Below are 20045 nucleotides of genomic sequence, written 5' to 3'. Positions count from 1 at the left end.
CTGAGATGCAGCTGTGCAAACCATGAGGGAGGCATTTGTGACTGAGGAGCTGCAGCCCTGTGGGAATTCCTCTGCACCATGGGAGCACAGGCAGAGGGACAAACACTCGGCACATCCTCACATCTCCCTCTGCAAAGTTGCTTTGATGTGCCTGCTAGAGGACAATCCATACACAAAAATACCTTATAACAAGCAGGTTTAAAAGGAGACAAATTCCTCCCTCTTGGTCCTGTTTCCTGATTCTGCAAACTGCTTTCAGTCCCCCCAGCCCCTCTCCCATCCCGACCACAGCGTAAGCACACTCTGGATTATCACAGCATAGGAAATCCACCCCAGGAATTTCCTGCTACTTGTATCCTGCTTGATAAAGGAAATGGTCTAAGAAAGTTTGGTCTGAGCAGAAGGAGAGAGCAGACCAGAAGAACAATCAGATGTATTGAGGGGTGGTTGTGCCCCTCCCTTGCTGCATGGAGAAGTTCAGGATGGGGCCATTGCCTTTGTTTGTGGAGCCTGATCAGCACCAGAGCACCACGGCCACAGGAAGCTGGACAGTTTGCACAGATGCCCTTGAACCAGTTTAAACTGGTGTGAACAAATGCCTTTTTCCGGATTCAGCTGCCCCAGTGGAAGAAATTATCACACCAGCTGCCTGCTGCTGCTGCCTGCCAGTGGTGCCTTCCCGCTGGGAGCATCCCTTATCCACTCTGCTGAAAATGAGCTGGCGTGCTCAGCAAACAGGGACAGGATGAATTTTGAAGCAAACCTTGCTCACTGTGTCTCAGAGAGGTGTGCCCATAGGAGCAGCTCACTGCTAGGGCTGCAGGTGGGGACAGAAGGACACTGGCACGGTGCAGGATGGCCAGGGACAGCTGTCACTCTCGCTGGTACAGGTGGATCTGTCACATCCCATAAAAAACTGTGTCCTAATGATGAGACTTCACTCTCTTGCTTGCCCAGGTTTGCAAGCAGATTAAAGTGCCCTAATGGCAACACAGAGCCAGCCCAGACTGTGCTGTAGCAGGGGCACTGTAGGGACTTGCCCTGAAGAGAGCAGACTGCCTCAGAGGGAGAGGGCCAGGCCAATCCCAGGGTAACTTGCTAATGTCCCCATATGGTGGCTTGTAAACCTTCCTGGGGGACCATGAGCAAGACATGCAGGGCTACTGGAATTACAACCCCAGATCACACCACTGTGGTGCAGAACAGGATGGTTTGGGCTGGAAGGACCTCAAAGCCCATCCAGTGCCACCCCTGCCATGGGCAGGGACACCTCCCACTGTCCCAGGCTGCTCCAAGCCCCAGTGTCCAGCCTGGCCTTGGGCACTGCCAGGGATCCAGGGGCAGCCCCAGCTGCTCTGGGCACCCTGTGCCAGTGGCATGGTGGGAGTCTGTGCATGGCTCTCATATGGAAATGCAGGTGCAGAAGCAACGTCCCTGTGTGGAAGGTAAGAGGAGCGGAGGACTTGGTGGTGTAGGAGACATGACGACGTTTATTCTCAAACCCCAGGGATTTAAAAATGCCTCCTGTTCCATGAACAGAAAGCTTTCTCTTCCCACTCACTGCCAGCCTGCTGCCATCCACACCAAGGCTGCCTTGCCCTCTGCCTGCTTGTCTCACTTACTGCCTGCTCTACTGGCAGCAGTGCTGGGGCTCCCAGCCCCGCAGCTCCACTGGCACTGTCCTGGCTCCGAAGGCACGGCTCCATCCCGCACTGCTGAGCAGCATCACGTGCAGCCTGTCTGTGCTCCACGAGTGGGGCAGGGGTAGGGCACACTGTCCTGGCTGGGTGCTGTGGAGACCTGCAGGCTCAATAGTCCAGAAATTGGGGCTGGAGGATGAGGCTCTTAATCCCGAAGGGAAGGGATGCTTTGTGTGCCCAGCTGGAAGTAGAGAAAAACAAGGTATTAATGACACTGTCATGGGCTTGATCATTCAACCACAGAATCACAGAATATCCTGAGGTGGAAGGGACCCCTAAGGATCATCTAGTCCAACTCTTGGCCCTGTACAGACACCCCAACAATCCCACCCTCCCTGAGACCGTTGTCCAAACACTTCTTGAACTCAGCTTTGGTGCTGTAACCACTGTGCTGGGAGCCTGTTCCACTGCTCAACCACCCTCTGGCTCAAAAACCTTTTCCTGGTATCCAACCTAAACCAGCCCTGACATGGCTCCAGCCACTCCCTCAGGTCCTGTCCTTGGTCACAGGGAGCAAGGCTTGGAGCTGCTCCCGTGCTGCCCCTCCGGAGAACACTGAAAACCACAATGAGCTCTGCCCTCAGGCTCCTCTTCTCCAGCAGAACAAACCAAGCGCCCTCAGCTGCTCCTCACAAGGCTGCTCCTCACAAGGCTTCCCCTCCGGACCCTTCCCCACCCTCGAGGCCTCCTTTGGACACTCTCTAATGGCTTCTTTGTATTGTGGTGCCCAGAACTGCCCCCAGGACTGGAGGTGAGGCTGCCTCAGTGCAGAACAGAGCAGGACAATCCCTCCCTGGCCCGGCTGGTGATGCTGGGCCTGGTGCCCCCCAGGACACGGTTGGTCTTTCCAACAGAAATGATTCTGTGACCCATCATACGATGGGAACCGCTGATCCACTTCAGCAGGACTGGAAAGAGCTGCTAAGAAGTGGAAAGAACTAAGAAGGAAAAGTGGTGCCTTCCCTTCAGTACAAAGAACTCCTTTGTGCCGTGGCCCTGTGCAACCCCTCCTCTGGCAATACAGGCCCCACCTTCACGGGGTCACTCCCCCAGGCAGTCCCGCAGCCCCTGGTGCCCTGCTGCCCCTGGTACCTTGCAGCTCCTGCTCCCACGCCCGCAGTCTCTCCCGGGCCTGCCTGTTCCCAGCAGCTGCCGACTGCCGGTAGTGCCTCAGTGCTTCCGCCAGGTTCTGCTGCACTCCCAGGCCCTGCTCGTAGCAAACGCCCACGTGGTACCTGCTCTGGGCATCCTGGCACAGCAACCAACACAGGGACAAGTGACAACAGCACAGGGAAGGAAACAGAGAGTCTTTAACACCTTCTTTAGGGTTTACTGCTCTATCCTTGGTCACCTCCTTAAGTTTACCCCTCCATCCCTCAGTTTGTATCTTCAGTAATTCAGCCTCCTGGAGAGAAGCACAATCTCTGACTCTGCTCCTTCCTATCCCTTTCCAATTAAATGCACTGATTTCCCTTCAACACCCAGGGCTGTGTCAGGGGAACAAAGGAGCAGCTGGCTCTGCAGAGCATCCCAGCTGTCTCAGAGGTCAGAGCTGAGGTGTCTTGGGCAGCCCTGACTGCACCACATCCTGATCCCACCCAAACTCCGAGCACGCCCTGGGACTGCCCTACGACAGTTCAAGCCCAAGTCTTGTAAAAACATCACAACTGGCACAGAGGTACTTGCTGCCAAGGGCTGGGAGACTGCTCTTTAACACAACAGTGCAGCACTCTCCTGCTCAGCCCCACCTCATTCTATTCCAGAAGAAATCTCAGGCAGCAGAAATGAGGTAAATGAAGCAAATATGCACTAGAGAAAAAGCACCTGAACCACTCAGACATACGTAACTGCTGGGAATGAAGGGGAAAGCAAAGGTTGTCACTGCAGTGAAGCTAAATCCAAACCCATGACATGTTTATGTGTCAGCTGTGCACTTTATCTCTGAGATCCAATGGGAGGCAAAGGGTCTCAGATAGCAGGAGAGCTCCTGAAGACATTGAAAAGACTGCACAGACTCGTGGTCACACAGATCTTTTCAGCAACAAAGCCAGCAGAGCAACCTGAGGAGTGTGACTGCCAGAAACATGATCTAACCAAGGCTTTGCAAAAAACAAAAAAAAAGAAAGAAGAAAGAAATAGAAAAAAAACCCTCAAGTAAGTATCAAGTTTTAATAAAGCGACGAGAGAAGAACATATTGCAAGTGTTGCTGTCTGGGATGTAGCTGGTAGAGGCAAGTGAAGAACTCAGTGAGTGGGTGCTTTGCAAAATGTTGCAAGTCTGAGTTTATGACAGCAATAAACTCCTTTAGAGATGAGATAAACACATTGAAGGATTGGCACTTCAGCTGTGACAAGAGATAGGGTTCAATCAGGAGTACTGCAGCTCCATCTCTCACAGGATGAGCGCCTCAGAGCCACGACTGCAGCGAGAGGAGATCCCCAAATTAGCACGGCAGAAGTGACTGCGACACCCTTGGAAACCTGGAGGTCAGGCTCAGTTCTCCAAGAAAGCTCTTTAATAGGGGTTTGTATTCTGTGGCTGCACGTCTGAAATAAGGGAGGATAAAAAGTGGGAACCAAAGTAGAACACGGTGTTGGAAAAACACTTGTCAGAGTTCCCTGCTTGGCTCTAGCAGAGAGGAACGACCAAAGAAACGCTGAATCCAAGACTTCTTGTGCTGTTTTCCTTTTTTCTGGAGTTGCACTAAACGGTTCTGTCCTTGCTTCATCCATACCCAGCGTTCTTTCAGCCACCTAAACATAAATTCCAACTCCAGGGTAATGGAAGTGAACCTGTCTCTGGAGCCCTTCTCCCAGGAGAATGGGTACATCCCAGGGAGCCCAGGATCAGCCTGCCCTCAAGGCAGCATCCACAGCCAGCATCCACTGAGCAACAGAGATGGGGAAGGATGCCTGGGGTCTGAGAACTGCCATGGCTGGGACCAAAGCATGCCAGGGGTGCACCCCAGGACCTGCAGCTACCTGACAGATTTTGTGTTGTTAAGGCATTACCAGTAAATGACAATCATCTATTTAACGGGGTAACTCAGTGTGATACTGTTCAGCATAAACATCTGACTCCAGGCTGGAAAAAAGGAGCCAGTGATGCATCTTAGGAGAGACCCTTAGCAGATCTGGAACTAAATACTGTGTATTGTGATGTCTGAGCTGCTGTGGCAAGTCAGGCCCCGTCCCACCAGACTGACAGTGTCTGCATTCTGGAAAGAGGGTGAAAACCCAAGTGGCAAAGTTTACAGTGATGTTATGCCAATCGAAATGGTCAAACTCACTATAAAGAATTAATTAAAGAAGATCTCACATGACTGAGGAGTGGGCAACACAATGACAAAGGAAACAGTATTGCCAAATTGCAAAGCAGTGCTGATAGCAAGAAATTTGGGTATCACACTGTGAGAATTCCCTGAGACCAGCTCATCACCGCTCAGTGTCAGGCACAGGGCAAGCAGCATTAGGAATCAGTGGAAGGGAATGCAGAACAAAGCAGAGGATCTCATTATGTGAGATCCATGGCATACATCCATCCCGAGTCCACTTTTAGTCCAAACATCTTAAAATGGTCAAAGGAGAATTAGAAAAATGGAGAGAAGACTGACAAGCAAAGTAGAACAGCTTAACTACACGGAGAGACAAACTAAACCAGCACTGTGCAGCCTGCGAAAGAAATGACTCAGAGAGGACACACTAAAGGGCACCACGACCAGAACTATTAGCCAGCAGAACAGGCAGTAGCTATTCATTATTTTCCCTTGCACAAAAGCTGTGGGAACTGAAGTTAAAATGAACAAGTTCTTCAGAAAAAAAGCCCCAGCCATTACAATGCAGCTGAAAACAAGGGGACAATGTCGCAGTGCTGGAAAGAAACAGAACTGTGGGATGCAGAAACCTGGCTGCGAGACATGGGATCCTCCCTTCTGCTCCTCTAAATGCTGGTGGGGGTTGAGGAGAGTGCTGTGCCCACATCATGGCACTGCCTTTCGAAAAAGAGAAGCCTTGGTCACTTGGAGAAAGTGCAAGCAAGAAGATTCTTGGGGATCTAACACAACCTGTGAAAAGAAACAGCAACAATGGGGGAAGGCTGCACGGAGATTCAAGTGTTTAAATATGTTAAAGGTGCCTGAATTAAAAAATAAATCCAGAAATAGTCTTTTCATCCTCTCTACAGAAGGAAAGAAACAATGGGCCAATTTTGAAGCATAGATTTGAGACAGACACAACAAAGTTCTCAAAGTGATGCAGTAGTGAAAGATTTTGACTGAAGAGGGTGTTGATGCTCCATAATGGGAAACGTGTACAATTCTGGAAGCTGGATACAGGCCCTGGTGCTGTAGGAACTCCTCCAGCCCAACAGGGCTGCCTCTGCCTCTGTGTTCTGTAGGGTCTGTGCCCAGGGCCTGTCTCCTCTCCAAGAGGCACCAAGGCCACTCTGTCCTTTTCCACTGTGCAGTAAAATCCTGCCACTCGCTCCCATTTCCAAGAAACCCTGAAATCCTCCACCTGCAGATCCCAGTCTGAGGACAATCCCTGGCAGAGGGATTACTCACACCACTGTTTGCTGCCAGCAGCAGGTACTTCAGACCTTTCTTCTCCTGTGGTTGCAGCCCCCTCATGTAGAACACTCCAAGATAAGCCTGTGCCTGCAACAAAACCACACGGTCCAGATCAGCCAGGATTTTAATTACTCCGTTCTTTTACTCATTTTGCAAGCTGCTCAAATGCTGGGGTTACTGTGGCAGTGTGGTAAGGAGCCTGCCTGTGCAGGGGCTGCTGGGAGAAGCAGGGCTGCCCTAGGAAAAATCAGCAGGACATGGTAAACACAAAGAAATCACATTTGAGACCCAGAGTATCATTTCAAACTTCCCTGTGGGACTCAGAGCCAGGGAATGGCTCCCACTCATGACCTGTCCCTAAGATCCAGCAGATGCACCACTGGGGCAGTGTGCTCCAGGAGGCACAGGCACTGCCAGCCTGGCATTCCCAGGACAAGATGGCACACGCCTAAATGCATCTCCTGGAGAGGGAAAGGAGGGCAGGATACACAGATCTGCACAGATGAGTCATCTCAGAAAGTCACAGATACAAAATGAGGATCTGTTCTTGCTTCAAGCACTGGAATTTCCTCCAGCACAGCGACCTGCACTCTTGGAATTGAGAGGAGATGAAAACTGAGCTGTGTTTTCAACCACAGGTCAGCTCTCCTAAGCCACAAGTTTAATGCAAGAGCCACATTAACAACAGTGTGGCACAGTGGCTCCCGTGTGCAGGCAGGGCTGTCTCCCAGACACTGCCAGGAATGTAAACAGAGAATCAGACAATGGCTTGGGTCAGAAGGGACCTTACGGATCCTCTAGTTCCAACCCCCCTGCTGTGAGCAGGGATAAATACATCGGAAAGCTTTTCCTTGCAGTGCCACAGATGCTGCTTTCTAGGCTGTGGCTCCAGCCCATCAGTCAGGGCTCTCTGCTGGCTCTCTCCTCTGCCCTGCCATGCTGTGGACACCAACCTCTGTAACACCAGCCACCGCTGCTTGCTCCAGGAGCGCCACAGCCTTGTGATGCCCGTCCCAGTGGCTGCCAGGGCCGTGCTGGAGCAGGTACCTGGCGTAGCGGTACTGGGCCATGGGGTGACAGCTGCTGGCTGCCTGGCAGTAATAAAAACCTGCCTGAGAAAGAGAAACCCAGGTAATGCCTGCCCTGAACGTGACGTGGCTCCCTTCAAGCTTCACCTCTCTGTCTAGACCCATCACAAGCTGCATCCCTCCCCAGAGCCCTCCCACAATCAGAATATCAGCTGGGTTAGGTCAGACAGTGGACTGTGACCACCCCAGAGCCCTGGAACCACGCTGCCTGCTCCACTCAAACTCCCTGAGCTGAAGGGGGGGCACTGGGCCAACAATGACTCAAACCAAGCTACCTTTGCTGCTCTTCCCAGCTCCAGCAGCTGCTGGCCAGCTTGCACTAGGTGGCAGGCTGGAGTTACAGGAGCCAAAGCGGAGATCTGAGAAGCCCTGGGATGTGCAGTGGTGTCTTAAATACAGCAACATGACAGGTTTCTCCTTGGAACCCCGCTGGGTGCTGGTAGCACAGCCTGTGCACCTGGAGAACCCTCGGAGGCTGTGGGAAAGGGGAACTCAGAGCACCTCTCTGAGGGGACTGGTGACACTGAAAGCAGCTCTGCAAAGCTGCAATTTTTATTATTTCCAGCATTTTCTACCCAGTCTTCAGAGCTGGGGCACTGCCCAGGCTCCCCAGGGAATGGTCCTAGCCCCGAGGCTGCCACAGCTGCAGGAGCGTTTGGACAGCGCTGCCAGGGATGCCCAGGGTGGGGTTGTTGGGGTGTCTGTGCAGGGCCAGGAGCTGGGCTGGATGCTCCCTGTGGGTTCCCTGCAGCTCAGGATATTCCATGACTTTCCCACCCATGTAAAAGAACGAGCACCCAGCACAGAGCCCTCTCCTGGTGTGTGCTGCCCACACCCCACCCCACAGGCCCTGGGTACCTTTTCCAAGTCCTTCTCCGTGCCCCTGCCGTGCTCGTAGCACAGCCCCACGTTGAACTGGGCTTTGCTGTAGCCCCGATCCGCCGCCAGCTTGAAGCAGGTGAAGGCCACCCGGCAGTGCCCCGCCCTCATGCTCTCGATCCCTGAGGAAAACACAGCCTAAAGCCAGGGAAAACAGGGAAAAGCACAGGGCCACAACCCAGCCTCCAATGCAGCAACCTCCCCCACAGCCACTGGGCCTTCCTTGGCTCACGCCAAGCGCTCTGGGCCACTTCCAGCTGGCTCACCAACCCTCACTCCACGGTTTCCATAAGAAAAATGGCAACACTGCATTTTAGGGATTTTTCTAGGCTTGTGGCAGAGAGGGATCACAGGCTAACACAGCGTATGGCTCACACAGAAACAACTTGCTTTTCAGTGCTGCAACTAGTGGTGTATATAGGGCAGGGACTTTTCTTAGATCATTGCATCTTCCTTCTGCTTTTCTTAGAGTTGCAATCCTGCAATTGCTTTTTCAGCTTGCCAGGAAAGCTGTGAGCTCAGACAATAAAAGAAGGATACAAGGATATGACATCTTATGTTGCAAAAAAGACAGAGATGGCTTAATTTCCAACTACAGATGTCAGGACAACAGTGCAGGCTTCAAGCAAGCCTGGATTGAAATATGCTGAGGTAAATCAGGTGGCATGATAGGACAAAGGGCAATAAATCTCTCCAAGCACAGTTAAAATTGCTGAAAGGAGGCTTCAGCTTGGGTATTTGCCATCCCTGCCTTCGCGCAAGACCTGCAACCATTTGGAGGTCCTCCAAAATGAGAAACCTGTGGTTTAAGGGCAAAACAAAACCAACTTCCCATTACCGAGGATATTCAATGCAATGGAAATATCAATTCGGAAAATCTGCTGCAATTGGAAAGCGGCTTCCTCTAAATGCCCTCGCTGAGCTGGGTCACCCTGAGGAGTCAAAGAAAACAGCTATTAAAGACAGCTAAGTCATATCAATCCTAGAGGAGATTCTTGCTTGGAAACCAAGCAGTGAGACCTGTTTGTATTGTGGTACAGTCACCAGGAGGGTGATGTCATGTGTCCACACAAAAACCTCCCTGTCCTACACAGCCACCTCGTTGGGGAAGCTGTACAGACACTGGGCTGGCCAAGGAGCTTGGTGCAGCCTCTCAGGCATCATCAGACCTTTCAGAATTCAGCAAATACCTGATCCTACTCAGAGCAGTCTGCAGCTCCTGCCCAGGGCAGCGCAGGGACAGCTCCGAGCTCTGCTCCTGGGCCAGGGACAGCACCCAGGGAGCGGCTGGAGCTGGGCCAGGGCAGGCTCAGGCTGGAGAGCAGGGAAAGGTTCTTCCCCAGAGGGTGCCGGGCACTGCCCAGGCTCCCCAGGGAATGGGCACGGCCCCGAGGCTGCCAGAGCTGCCAGGGGTGCACAGGGTGGGGTTGCTGGGGGGTCTGTGCAGGGCTGGGACTGATCCTTGTGGATCCCTTACAAATCAGGATATTCCATGATTCTAAGATAACTCCCCCCTCCAAAAATAACATTACCCCTTGTTCCCTGTTCCACATCGTGCCCACACACAAAACACCCTCACACCTTTGCATGTGCTTTACCCAGTTCTGGCTGAGCTCACCCCTCAGCTGGACTGAGCTCTGCCCAGGGCTGCTGAAACCCTGCAGGGCACAGACAATTCCTTTCCTCCTCGTGATGAACAGAGGGGCTCAGCCCAGCCCAGCCCAGCTGCACACCCCGAGTGCCATCGAGTGGCAGCAGAGCTCAGTGCACACAGGGAAGTTGGGAAAACGTCCCTTGGCACACACACCCAGCTCCACTGCTGAGCTCGGGGCTACTCCCAAGAGGCCAAGACAGGGACCAAGGCCCCTCCTTGAGCTGCTCCATGACCTAGGACCCAGCTCCAGGCCCTTCCTACAGCCCTGCACAAGTGGCACATCCCAGGATGGGGAGATCCACGCTGAGCCCCCCAGCAGATCAAGCAAATGCCTCCCTGGTGCCCTTTGCAGGAACTCGCGCTGCTAAAAACTGAATTTGCCTCCTCTCTGCTCACAGTGTCCTTGAGCAATTGCTCAACCGATTTTTTAAAAAGGGAATTATCTGCATCTAAGATGTGAATTGGAAAGAATTGGCAGGTTTAATCACAACAAGAACAATAATATAATTTATGGCCTTGTGACTCTCGAGCTGATGCACTCTCTTCAAGCCCCAAGTGCTTCCCTCTTTAACAGACAAGAGCCAGCCCTGATTCGCAGCGTTTGGAGGAGTGACACCACCTTCCCCAGTCATGGGTTGTCTGGTAAACACCAAAATAGCAACAGCATGTAATCACCTAGTGAAAGATTGCATCAAAATGCAAATACACAGGAGCACACTGGTGCTGCTGAATTTGTTTTTTTATTTGGTTGCTTGGTTTGGTGTTTTTCCCCATCTTCTTTCAGTGCTTCCCTGCCAGCAGTCCTGTCACACTGATACCTGAAAGGATGGGGATGTCAGTTTGTAAATCCTGGAATTCTGCTCTAAAGCAGATGCCAGTATATCCCATCTCCCTTTTTTTTTTTCCAGTCTTGTGTGTGAGTGTTGCTCAGGCTGTGCTTGGAGCAGCTCTGGGATGAGTTCCTGCAGGGAAGGTGCAGACACAAAGGGTAGAAAATCAAACCATACCTTTGCACTGTGGAGAACTGGCCCCACCCTGGAGCTCACAGGGATTTGGAACTCCCCTGCATTAACAAAAAAACCAACAAAAAAGCAAGGTTAAGCAATGCTGCATCTTTGCCTCTTCCCACCTTCTCTATTCCATAGCTCTTTCCTGAAGGGCTGATCTTGCATCCAGCCAGGGACATCAGGAACAGAAGGAATCCCAACTAATCTGACTTTTGGAGCAAGAGCAAGCACGTGCCCCAGGAATCCAGCCCTGTGGGGCCAGCTCCTCCAGAAAGGCCCCTGGTTTTGATCTGAAGACACTGAAAGTAGAGAATCTCCTGCTTCTCCTAAATGTGTGTTCCAGTAACTCATAATCACTGCTTTAAACCCCTGTGCTTCATTTCAAATTAAAGTACTTCTACTCTGGGTTTCTGCTCACAGGCACTGGCTCTTCTAGGTTTTTTCTTCTTTACTAAAAAGCCAATTCCTGCTTTTGAAAGTCCTGACACGACTAATCAGCCCCTCTTGATTCCTGTCTGTGATTCTAAAAAGACTGCACCATTCAAGTCTTTCAACTGCAGCACTTTTCTGCCAGCCTTGGTTAATTTTATGACTTTTTGCTACTGTTCCTGAATTCCCAACACTGTTCCTGAGGGGCAGCCCCTCTCAGCAGTGTCACAGGAAGGGTGACATTGCCTCCTCACGCCCAGTTTGCCTGGATCAGAATTGTGCTGCAGCTCCCAGCTTGCCCAGAGCATCACACCTGCCCTCAGCTGAGATGCTGCCTCCTTAGCTCCTTCTCCAGGTAATTTCCTTGCAGGGTACAGCTCTGCTTCTGCCAGGGGATGATCAGCCCTGCTATCAGGCTGCATCAGATGCAGGCTTAGGTTATCAGCCCCCTCTGCTCCCCCAGCTCATCCCTGCCCTCTCAGGTACACTGGGACAGCCAGTTCAGCACTGTGTGACCAGTTCCAATCAGAATTATCTGACAGAGCAGCTCCAGCACAAGCTAAGGCACCCTGCTCAGAGCAGAACTGGCAGAGGTTACAGTGGCACTTACTCCAGCCACTCTAAGAGGACAATGACCTCCACGAAGAGAACAGACAGCCTGAGGCCAAGCATTTTTAACCTGGACCACCACAAGCAGCTGGATCCCATGGGACATTTAACTCCAGGTGCTGGAGCCTGGATCACTGCGAGCCAGAGCTGCTCACAGCAGGAGTAGCTGTGCCCTCCCTCTCAAGCTGTGTGGGAGCCAACACAAGCGAAAAAAAATGTCCTTTTAGGGCCTGATTCCTTGATTCCTGGCACTGTTTGGCCCCACAAGCAGCAGCAATGAGGTGTGCACCAGGCAGGAGTGCTCCTTGCAGTGCCTGACTGTGGCACAGTGTGCAGGAGCTGTGCCCTGTGTGCCAGCTGCAGCCTCATTATTCCCAAACAAACAATTCCCCCCCGGCTGAATGCAAATGTGTGTTATCTGAACAGGCCCCACTCACCCAACAAGCAAGATCACTATGGCAAACATGATTTCTATGCATCATTCCACCAAAAGTAGTATAATCTGTGAATTTATTAGTTGTGCTTTCCATTTCTTTGCAGAGCAGGCGTCAAATTATCTGATATTTCTCACTGTAAGGCTCTATCATGTATCTCCCTCGTGATGTAATTTGGGTTTTTGCCACACATACAACTGCAAATCCCACGGAAAAAATGGGCTGTATTAAGAATTCTCCCACTACTTGTTTAAACAGCATTAGTAAATGCACACTTTCAAGAAACTGTACATTTTGCACAGATGTCTACTCCTAAATCAGAGACTCCTCGTTTACTGTGAAAATGTTGTAATTTGGACAAACCACTGAAGCATGAAAAATAAACAGCCACTAATTCTGAATTCTGCCAGCCTGCAGAAGCACCTTGTGCCCCTCTAGCACTGGAAACCCCTCCTCACTCCAATCTCCCCACAGTAGGGTTACCAATCCCAGAGAACACCTGGAAGAAAACCCAGGGATCAACTGATCCCGACACCCAGCCCCAGCTCCTGAAGGATCAGAGAGTCCCAGAATGGTTTGGGCTGGAAGGGACCTTAAAGCTCACCCAGCCCCACCCCTGCCACGGCAGGGACACCTCCCACTGTCCCAGGCTGCTCCCAGCCCCAATGTCCAGCCTGGCCTTGGGCACTGCCAGGGATCCAGGGCAGCCACAGCTGCTCTGGGAGACCTGAATTCCCTCAGAATCACCTTTGAGGCTGGGCAAGCTAAATTATTCGTCAGGTTGTTTAAAAGATGGGAATAACACAGCTGGAATTGTCTGTGCAACTTTATTTCTACTTCTTCAAACCCAAGCTATGATGCAACGTGACTGCCCATCCCTTTTTCCAATGTGACTGCCCATCCCTTTTTCCATGCAATCCTGCAGCTTTCAGCGTTCTGGATGCCCAATGCTCACATCTTCAGCAGTTAATAAATATTTCTGTCTTTCCCCACTGTTCATCCTGGACTAATCAAGTGTTGCTCACAGCTAGCTCCAAATGAGGAATTAATAATCTTCTCATAGACAGCCTAGATTGCTCATCCCAAAACATCCACAAGAATGAAGTCACAACAAGAGCTGGCCAAAATCCAGCATTTCTGCCTCATGGAAAATTTCACTGTTTCCAATTGGTTTCATTGTGCTTTGAAATGAAAACACACTTTTGCAATGTTTGTGATCTCAGAATTGAAATAACGAATTTTACAGTTCTGCCAGGGGTAAAATACAAGTCCCCAGGGCATCATTCAGCTGCTGTAACACTGAGACTGGCTGTAATCACCTGCTTGCTCACTCTGTGCCTTTAACTTCCAGCAAAAAGCCTCTGAGTGAGGCAGGAATTGCACAGAAAAAAATAAGATGTGAACACAGAGCTGAGGACTTGCTGGTAGCAATATCCAGAATGCTATTGAAGGCAAGTTTTAGGTTAATTTCCTGACGTTTTCCTTTTAAACAAAGGAGATTTTTATCCTATTGTGCTCAGTTAAAGTTGGAATGGCTCCTGTGGAAAGCTGGGATGTTGGGATCCATCACACAGATCTTTGCCACAGCAACAGCAGATTGTCACTGTACAGGGAGACCAGCACCAGCAAGTCTGGCAATGAGCTGAACACCCAGAGAAAGGGTAAGGACATGGAATTCTCTCCAGAAGATCCCTTGCCATTGCTGGCAGCAGCAAACTGGAGCAGGGAAGGTACATTCTGCTCCACTCCGAGGGCTGTTCTCTCATGGCAAGACTTTGCTACCAGATTCCCCTGCATCATCTGCCAGGCGTCTGTCCTTCCCTTCCTTCTGCTCTCCCCAGCTTCCTGCTGCATCCTCATTTTGCCAGGCTCACCCTCCTTCAGTGGCTAAACACCAGGAAAAAAAGAAAAATCCTGTACCTCAGGCAGGTTCTTCTGTGGAAAGCAAAATGTAGCGAAAGAATGGGATCATCAAGCTTCACTCTCCACGGAAAGATTCCCAGGACTTCTCACATGACAAAACCCTGCATTTTGTCAGGCTCTTCAGTGCAAATTACCAAATCTCTTCCCCCTGACTTTTCTCCATAAATTCCCACAAAATGGATGCACAGCATAACGTGGAATGTAACCTGAGGACTTATGTATGGAGCAAAATCAAATTATTTCTGACATATATTATCTCTGACAAGTGACAGTTGGAGATGCTTGGGCAGAAGGGTGAGGAGCAGGGATTATAAAGTCACGCTCTCCCTGGCAGAACTTTCCAGCAATCAGCTGTTCTGTGATCTGAGCAGGAGGCTTGGCTGGACCAATTAAGTCTAATTTCAGTGTGTAATTTTACTTTAATCACTTCCTGGAACCCACTTGTACTTCTGGCCTGTAGCAGAGAGTACCACAATTTCCCTGGGCACTGGCCAAACACAAAATGCCTTTTGCTTTTTTCCAAACTTGCTACCTGACCCTTCTGTGCTGCCTCTTAATATGAGGATTATGAAAGAGATGGTCCCCATTCCATTTCTCTCAACACTTTTAGTTTCACAGAGCACCAGCACATTCTCTGTCACTTCTTTTTCTTAAGTTGAAGAGTCAGTCTCTGTTTGGATGTAATTGTCTCCTTGTCATCTTTTCTCTGCAGTTTTGTCCCTGTTTTTCAGACACTGTCTTTTCCTTAAGTGTTGAAGACGTGGCTGCATCCCAGACTCACACGAACCCTCGGCACTGCCTTGTCCTCAGTTCCTTCCTTCACCATAATTAACATTTAATTGGCCTCACTGCTGCCGAGCACTGACTTAACCTTATCAAAAGCACATCCACAGTGACTTTAAATGTTCCCTCTGCAAGACAATTATTAATTTGACACTGCTCATTCTGCATGTGTATTTACAGCCACACTCCCTTGTGTACACTCGCTTAACCCACCTGGGGATTACCCTGGCTTTAGCTCTTGTGCAGTTCTTGCCTGTGACTTTCAGATTTGACTGTCCTGAATAATTTTGTACCATTTGCTGCTTCTCTTGCCTCACTCGTCACCTCTTTTTTCCAAATCACTGCTGACTGTGCCGAACAGAAGAGGTTTAGCAAAGGACAAGGGAATCCTGCAGTAATGGCTCTCCACTGTGGAAACTTTCCTGTGCTTTAAGGAGTTACCAGCCCAAGAGTAACCCCTCCATGTTCCCTCACATCAGCTTTAATTCTTTAGATAGCTTTGGTTTAGGTCCTGTCTGGATGGTTTTCAGAAAGCTAAAAGCTGGATTATCTTGCTCCACATGCCAGTTGACTTCTCCAAAGAAGTCTTAATAGATTTACAACTCTCTCAAGTCTCTGCACAGGAGCAAGCTGGCCTGAGAAATGGCTTCCTAAATCCTTCCAAGACCTTTGATCCCAGCCCACTCATCCCAGCATCTGACACCTCTATCCTGTAGCAGAGTTTCTATCAAATCAGAATCACCTTTTTTGCAGTTCTGTGTCTCAAACAAACACCCACCCACCCCTTTTTAAAAGCCAAGCTGTGCAATCTGTCAGTGCTCATTCCCCTGGTCACAGAGCAGGTTTGAGCATGGGATTACAGACCATCCTTGGAGGCTCAGTGATTTCCCAGCTTCTGAAGAACATCTGAATGAAGACCACGTGGCCTTAGAGACTTGTCACTGTTCAATTTATCAGTTTGCCTAAAAGCTCTTCCTGTTGACTCTCACTGGGAGCTGTTTGTCAGACACACATTCACTCCAGGATGTTCAGCTGTGCCAACTGGAGGCATTGCTGTCTCCACTTCTTCCCACCACTCCTCCCAGAGGTCCGTGTCCAGTCACCTGCCAGTGCTGGAGTGCTTCTTAATGTGCTCCAGGCTAAAGCAGATGGGTTAAACAGCCTGATTGGCAGTTTAGGTAAATTAACCTGGCTGTTTTCCTGGAGTTAATTAGGAGACATGGAAACAAAATGCTCCATTTGCCAACTGATGGGAATGGTAACCTCTGGCAGGAGATGGTTTGATAAGCAGTGATGGGCATGGCTGAAATCAGCACAGAAGGAAGCCAAAATTCTGAAAGCAAGCAAAAAATGGGGAACAGCTCTGACCTTTTATGCAGCACCTTTGTTATTTAAATTCCTCCCTGGGAGGGTGGGCAGGCCCTGGCACAGGGTGCCCAGAGCAGCTGGGACTGCCCCTGGATCCCTGGCAGTGTCCAAGGCCAGGTTGGACATTGGGGCTGGGAGCAGCCTGGGACAGTGGGAGGTGTCCCTGCCCATTGCAGGGAACAAGATGAGCTTTAAGTTCCCTTTCCAACCCAGCCCAGTCTGTGATCCTATGATTTAGCCAACATCTGTGGCTGGTTTCCTTGTGTGCCTCTCTACACCATTACTGAATGCTGTCCCCTTGCCACCTGTTCCAGCAGGCTTCCAACAACTTTCCTGGGGCCATTATCAGTGTTTCTATATCTAGTGACTTTTGGGCCTCATCTGATCCTCCTTGGTGTGACTTTAAATTCCCTATGTAGGACACGCTTTCCTGGGTGAGACTTCAATTTTGTTGGAGTCTATCTTTCTATTTTTATAAAACTCATTTTAATAATGTCTTTGATACCTTCTTCCACTGTCTTATCTATGGCATAAGAGCTCAGCAATGCATCCTCATCTTGCAGGAAGAGAATAATTCCTTTAGTTTCACGCCATGTACACCAGTGTCCCAGATCACTGGTGCAGCATCCTCCTGAATCCTTCTGGCTGCAAACATCTGTCCACAACAAAAGAACAGGACTGGATGCTGTAATCAGTCTGCTAAGGCTGAGCAGGGTTGGGAAGGCCATTGTCACCTGCAGTTACAGCACAGCCTTGTCTCTGCCTTCAGGAGGTTTTTTCCTCCTGTCTCTGACTCCCGATTCATCCCTCTGAAATTCTGCCTTTCCACTCTGACCTGCCTCCTCAAGTGTCAATAAATGGCTGCACACTCCCTGGCCCTGAGCTTGCCTTGGGGGAACTCCCAAGTCCTTCTGCCACAAGTATCCTGCCCCGCAGCACATGGCACATACCTGCTTCTGCCCAGGGCTGGCTCTCTCCTTCCCCTGAGGGGATGCCTGAGGATGAATTCTCTGGTACAGCCTCTGGACTTGCTTTCTGCAGGAACTGGGAGCCCAGCTGCTCGCTGGGACAGCCGGTTGAGGCTTCAGTCACCACTGTAATATAGAGCACAAAAACTCTGTCTGCTTCGGGGGACAAGGGCAGTCTGTGGACGTACCCAGTGTCCTCTGACCACACAGACAAGCAGAAGGAAAGTTCGTGCAGCAGAATTCAGAACGGACAACAAAGGTAAGGGCACACAAAGTGGGATTGCACCAAGCCGTTTAAAAGCAGAGACTGTCCTGACACTCTTCCCAGGGCCCGAGAGCGGTTCTCAGCCTCTCCCAGCTCTCTTCCAGGCTCAGTTAACACACCACAGGCAGGAATCCCACCCGGCAGCCCCGCACCGCCCTGCCCAGGCCACAGCCGCTGACCTGTGGGCTGGGTGGGCAGCGAGGAGAGCCGGGGAAGCCTTCTCTCTGTCCTGGCGTCCGGCAGCGACCTGAGCCACGCGATCTGCCTGAGCAGCTGCAGCAGCAGCGCGCCCACGGCTCCCTGCGGAGAGGGGGGCACAGTCAGCGAGAGCAGCCCCGCTCCCTCTTCCCGCTCCCATCCGGCCCCTGGGCCCCGGCTCTGTTCGGGGACCCGCCCGAGGTGTCCCCGGCGCCGCTCCTCACCCAGGTGACGGCCTCCCGCACGGAGTAGCGGGGCACCAGGCCGGGCAGCGGCTGCCGCCGTCCTCCTCGCTCCGGGCCATCCTGACACGCGGCCGCCCTGCAACAACCACACACACGGGCCCCGTGAGGCCGGGCCGCGGCGGCGGCCCCGGGGCGGGGGACACCCGAGCCGCACTCACCGCTCGGGGCTGTGGCCGCGGCCGCCGCCCAGCCCGGGGGCACAGGCGGGGCGGGCGGGGGTGGGCGCGCAGCGGCCCCGGCCCAGCAGCAGCCGCCACATCCCGCCCGCCCCGCCAGCAGCGCGCGGGGGCATAGAGACGGGCGGGCGGCCGGGCACGGCGGGGGCACGGCGGCCCGGGGCTGCGGGGACAGCGAGGACAGACGGGACAACGGGAACAAGGGCGGCTACAGGCGGCCGGGGCCGGGCGGGCGGCGCGGGCGGAGCGGCACCATCGCCGCGGAGCGGGGATACAGCGGCGCGGTCGCCATGGAGCGCGGACGGAGCGGCAGCAGCGCCATAGAGCGCGGCTGGAGCGGCCCCGCCGCCACGGAGCGCGCAGAGAGCGCCGCCCGCCGCGGGAGGTCCCGTGTGGGCACGGCCGGGGCTGAGGGGGCACCGAGGGCCCGAGGGGGTCGTGGTTTGCAAAATGTGGAATACGGGAAACATTTCGGAGGAAAGCGTGTTCACTGGTGTTTGATCTTGGTATACTTTCCAGCCTAGTCAAAAAGAAGGGGGGTTTTATCCGTGAAACAGCAGCTCACAAGCTCTACGTGATGTCCAGGTGTTCGGAAGTCCGATTACTTGTTGGTGGAATCACCTTGCTGATGATGCTGATATTTCAAGAGTCAGAAAGAGTTAACAGTTTGTCCAGAGTGTAACAGGGAATGAGAGGGGGATTATGAAACAGGGCGCTGCCTTATTGTTGTAAAATGTGGAATAAATTAAAATTACGAAAGGATGTTCTTTGTGTGCTTTCAAGCCACACCAACAAGAAGGGAGATTTAATCCCTGGAACAAATAGCACCTAAAAAGCTCCAAGTGATGTCCAAGTGTTAGAAGGACAAATAACTTGGAATGGCCTTGCGAAGGTTTAGGGCTGGACATGTTTTGATGATCTCAGACCCCAGGGAGGTTGAAGAAGCTTGGGAAGATGGGTGTACCACTGATGGTGGACACAATGCAGGATTTATAGACCACAAGGACATTCGGCAGGACCCACGAGATAAGGAAGAAACTGATAAAGCCAACTCAGCAACTGGGCTGAAATCAGCTCCGATTGGGTAGAAGGTAATTCCAGCAGGGGCAAGTCACAACCACTGACCCATGGCCCAGGAAGCCACTGACCCAAAAGAAGAGAAGGACTGACAGTGGGACTAATTAGCATGAAAAGCGAGAGACTCATTAACCAACAGAAGATAGAATACTAATTAATAAGAGAACTAGGTGACATGCAGCCAGTGAGCACGGATGCCTTTGTTTGCTAAAACGTATAAACAGTGACAAGTTTTGGTTGTGGCTGTGCTGGCTTTGGGGATTTGCCACCAGCCCCCTTTTCTGCACAGAACTGTCAGGAAATCAAACACCTCGACTCTGTGTGGATCAGCCCCTTGCACGCCAGGGAAAGAACCTGTTTTGGGAGAACAGGGAGAGTCCCTGGGGATTGCTGTACTTCGGCGTGGGGGGATAATTCCTCCTGGGGAACATGGATAGGGACACACCCCAGACTGGTCATACCCATGTTGTTCCTGCAGCTTTGGGGTGTCTGTGAGTGTTCCCTGAGCCCTGGGGGTGACAAAATGTAAGAACCACGTTAATAGTGGGGAGTGCTGAAGGATTCCTGTGGTTGCCTTTTCTTCACCCAGAGCTGCACCCCACAGGGGCCATGCTGTGCCAGCCTGAGGAAAAATCATCTTCATGTCCTCCTCACCCTGGGTTTCCATGAGGAGT

At 51.7% G+C, this 20045-nt stretch overlaps 1 protein-coding gene across 1 annotated transcript; it reads right to left on the bottom strand.

Moving 5' to 3' along the window:
• Positions 1-1467: 1467 nt before the first annotated feature.
• Positions 1468-18764, bottom strand: DELE1 (DAP3 binding cell death enhancer 1). The gene is made up of 11 exons (XM_048320301.1): positions 18277-18764; positions 18098-18194; positions 17855-17975; positions 17393-17536; positions 10897-10952; positions 9074-9167; positions 8215-8357; positions 7222-7380; positions 6263-6355; positions 2793-2949; positions 1468-1881 (listed from the first exon to the last, which is right to left on the bottom strand). Exons 1-11 carry the CDS (start codon positions 18762-18764, stop codon positions 1631-1633), a joined length of 1803 nt encoding a protein of 600 aa, XP_048176258.1. The 3' UTR covers positions 1468-1630.
• Positions 18765-20045: the final 1281 nt, after the last annotated feature.

Source organism: Corvus hawaiiensis, chromosome 15 (genome assembly GCF_020740725.1).
Source record: "Corvus hawaiiensis isolate bCorHaw1 chromosome 15, bCorHaw1.pri.cur, whole genome shotgun sequence".
In the NCBI taxonomy this organism is placed as follows: domain Eukaryota; kingdom Metazoa; phylum Chordata; class Aves; order Passeriformes; family Corvidae; genus Corvus; species Corvus hawaiiensis.
This window is presented reverse-complemented; position numbering and strand designations above follow the sequence as displayed.

Excerpts from the sequence above, each read along its gene's own strand:
- DELE1 (XM_048320301.1), bottom strand. The coding sequence starts at position 18,764 with ATGTTTCCCGTATTCCACATTTTGCAAACCACGACCCCCTCGGGCCCT. Across the intron at positions 18,195-18,276 it reads CGCGGCCACAGCCCCGAGCG|GGCGGCCGCGTGTCAGGATG; the intron begins GTGAGTGCGGCT and ends TGGTTGTTGCAG. Across the intron at positions 10,953-17,392 it reads CCAGCCCTGGGCAGAAGCAG|GGGAGTTCCAAATCCCTGTG; the intron begins GTATGTGCCATG and ends TTGTTAATGCAG.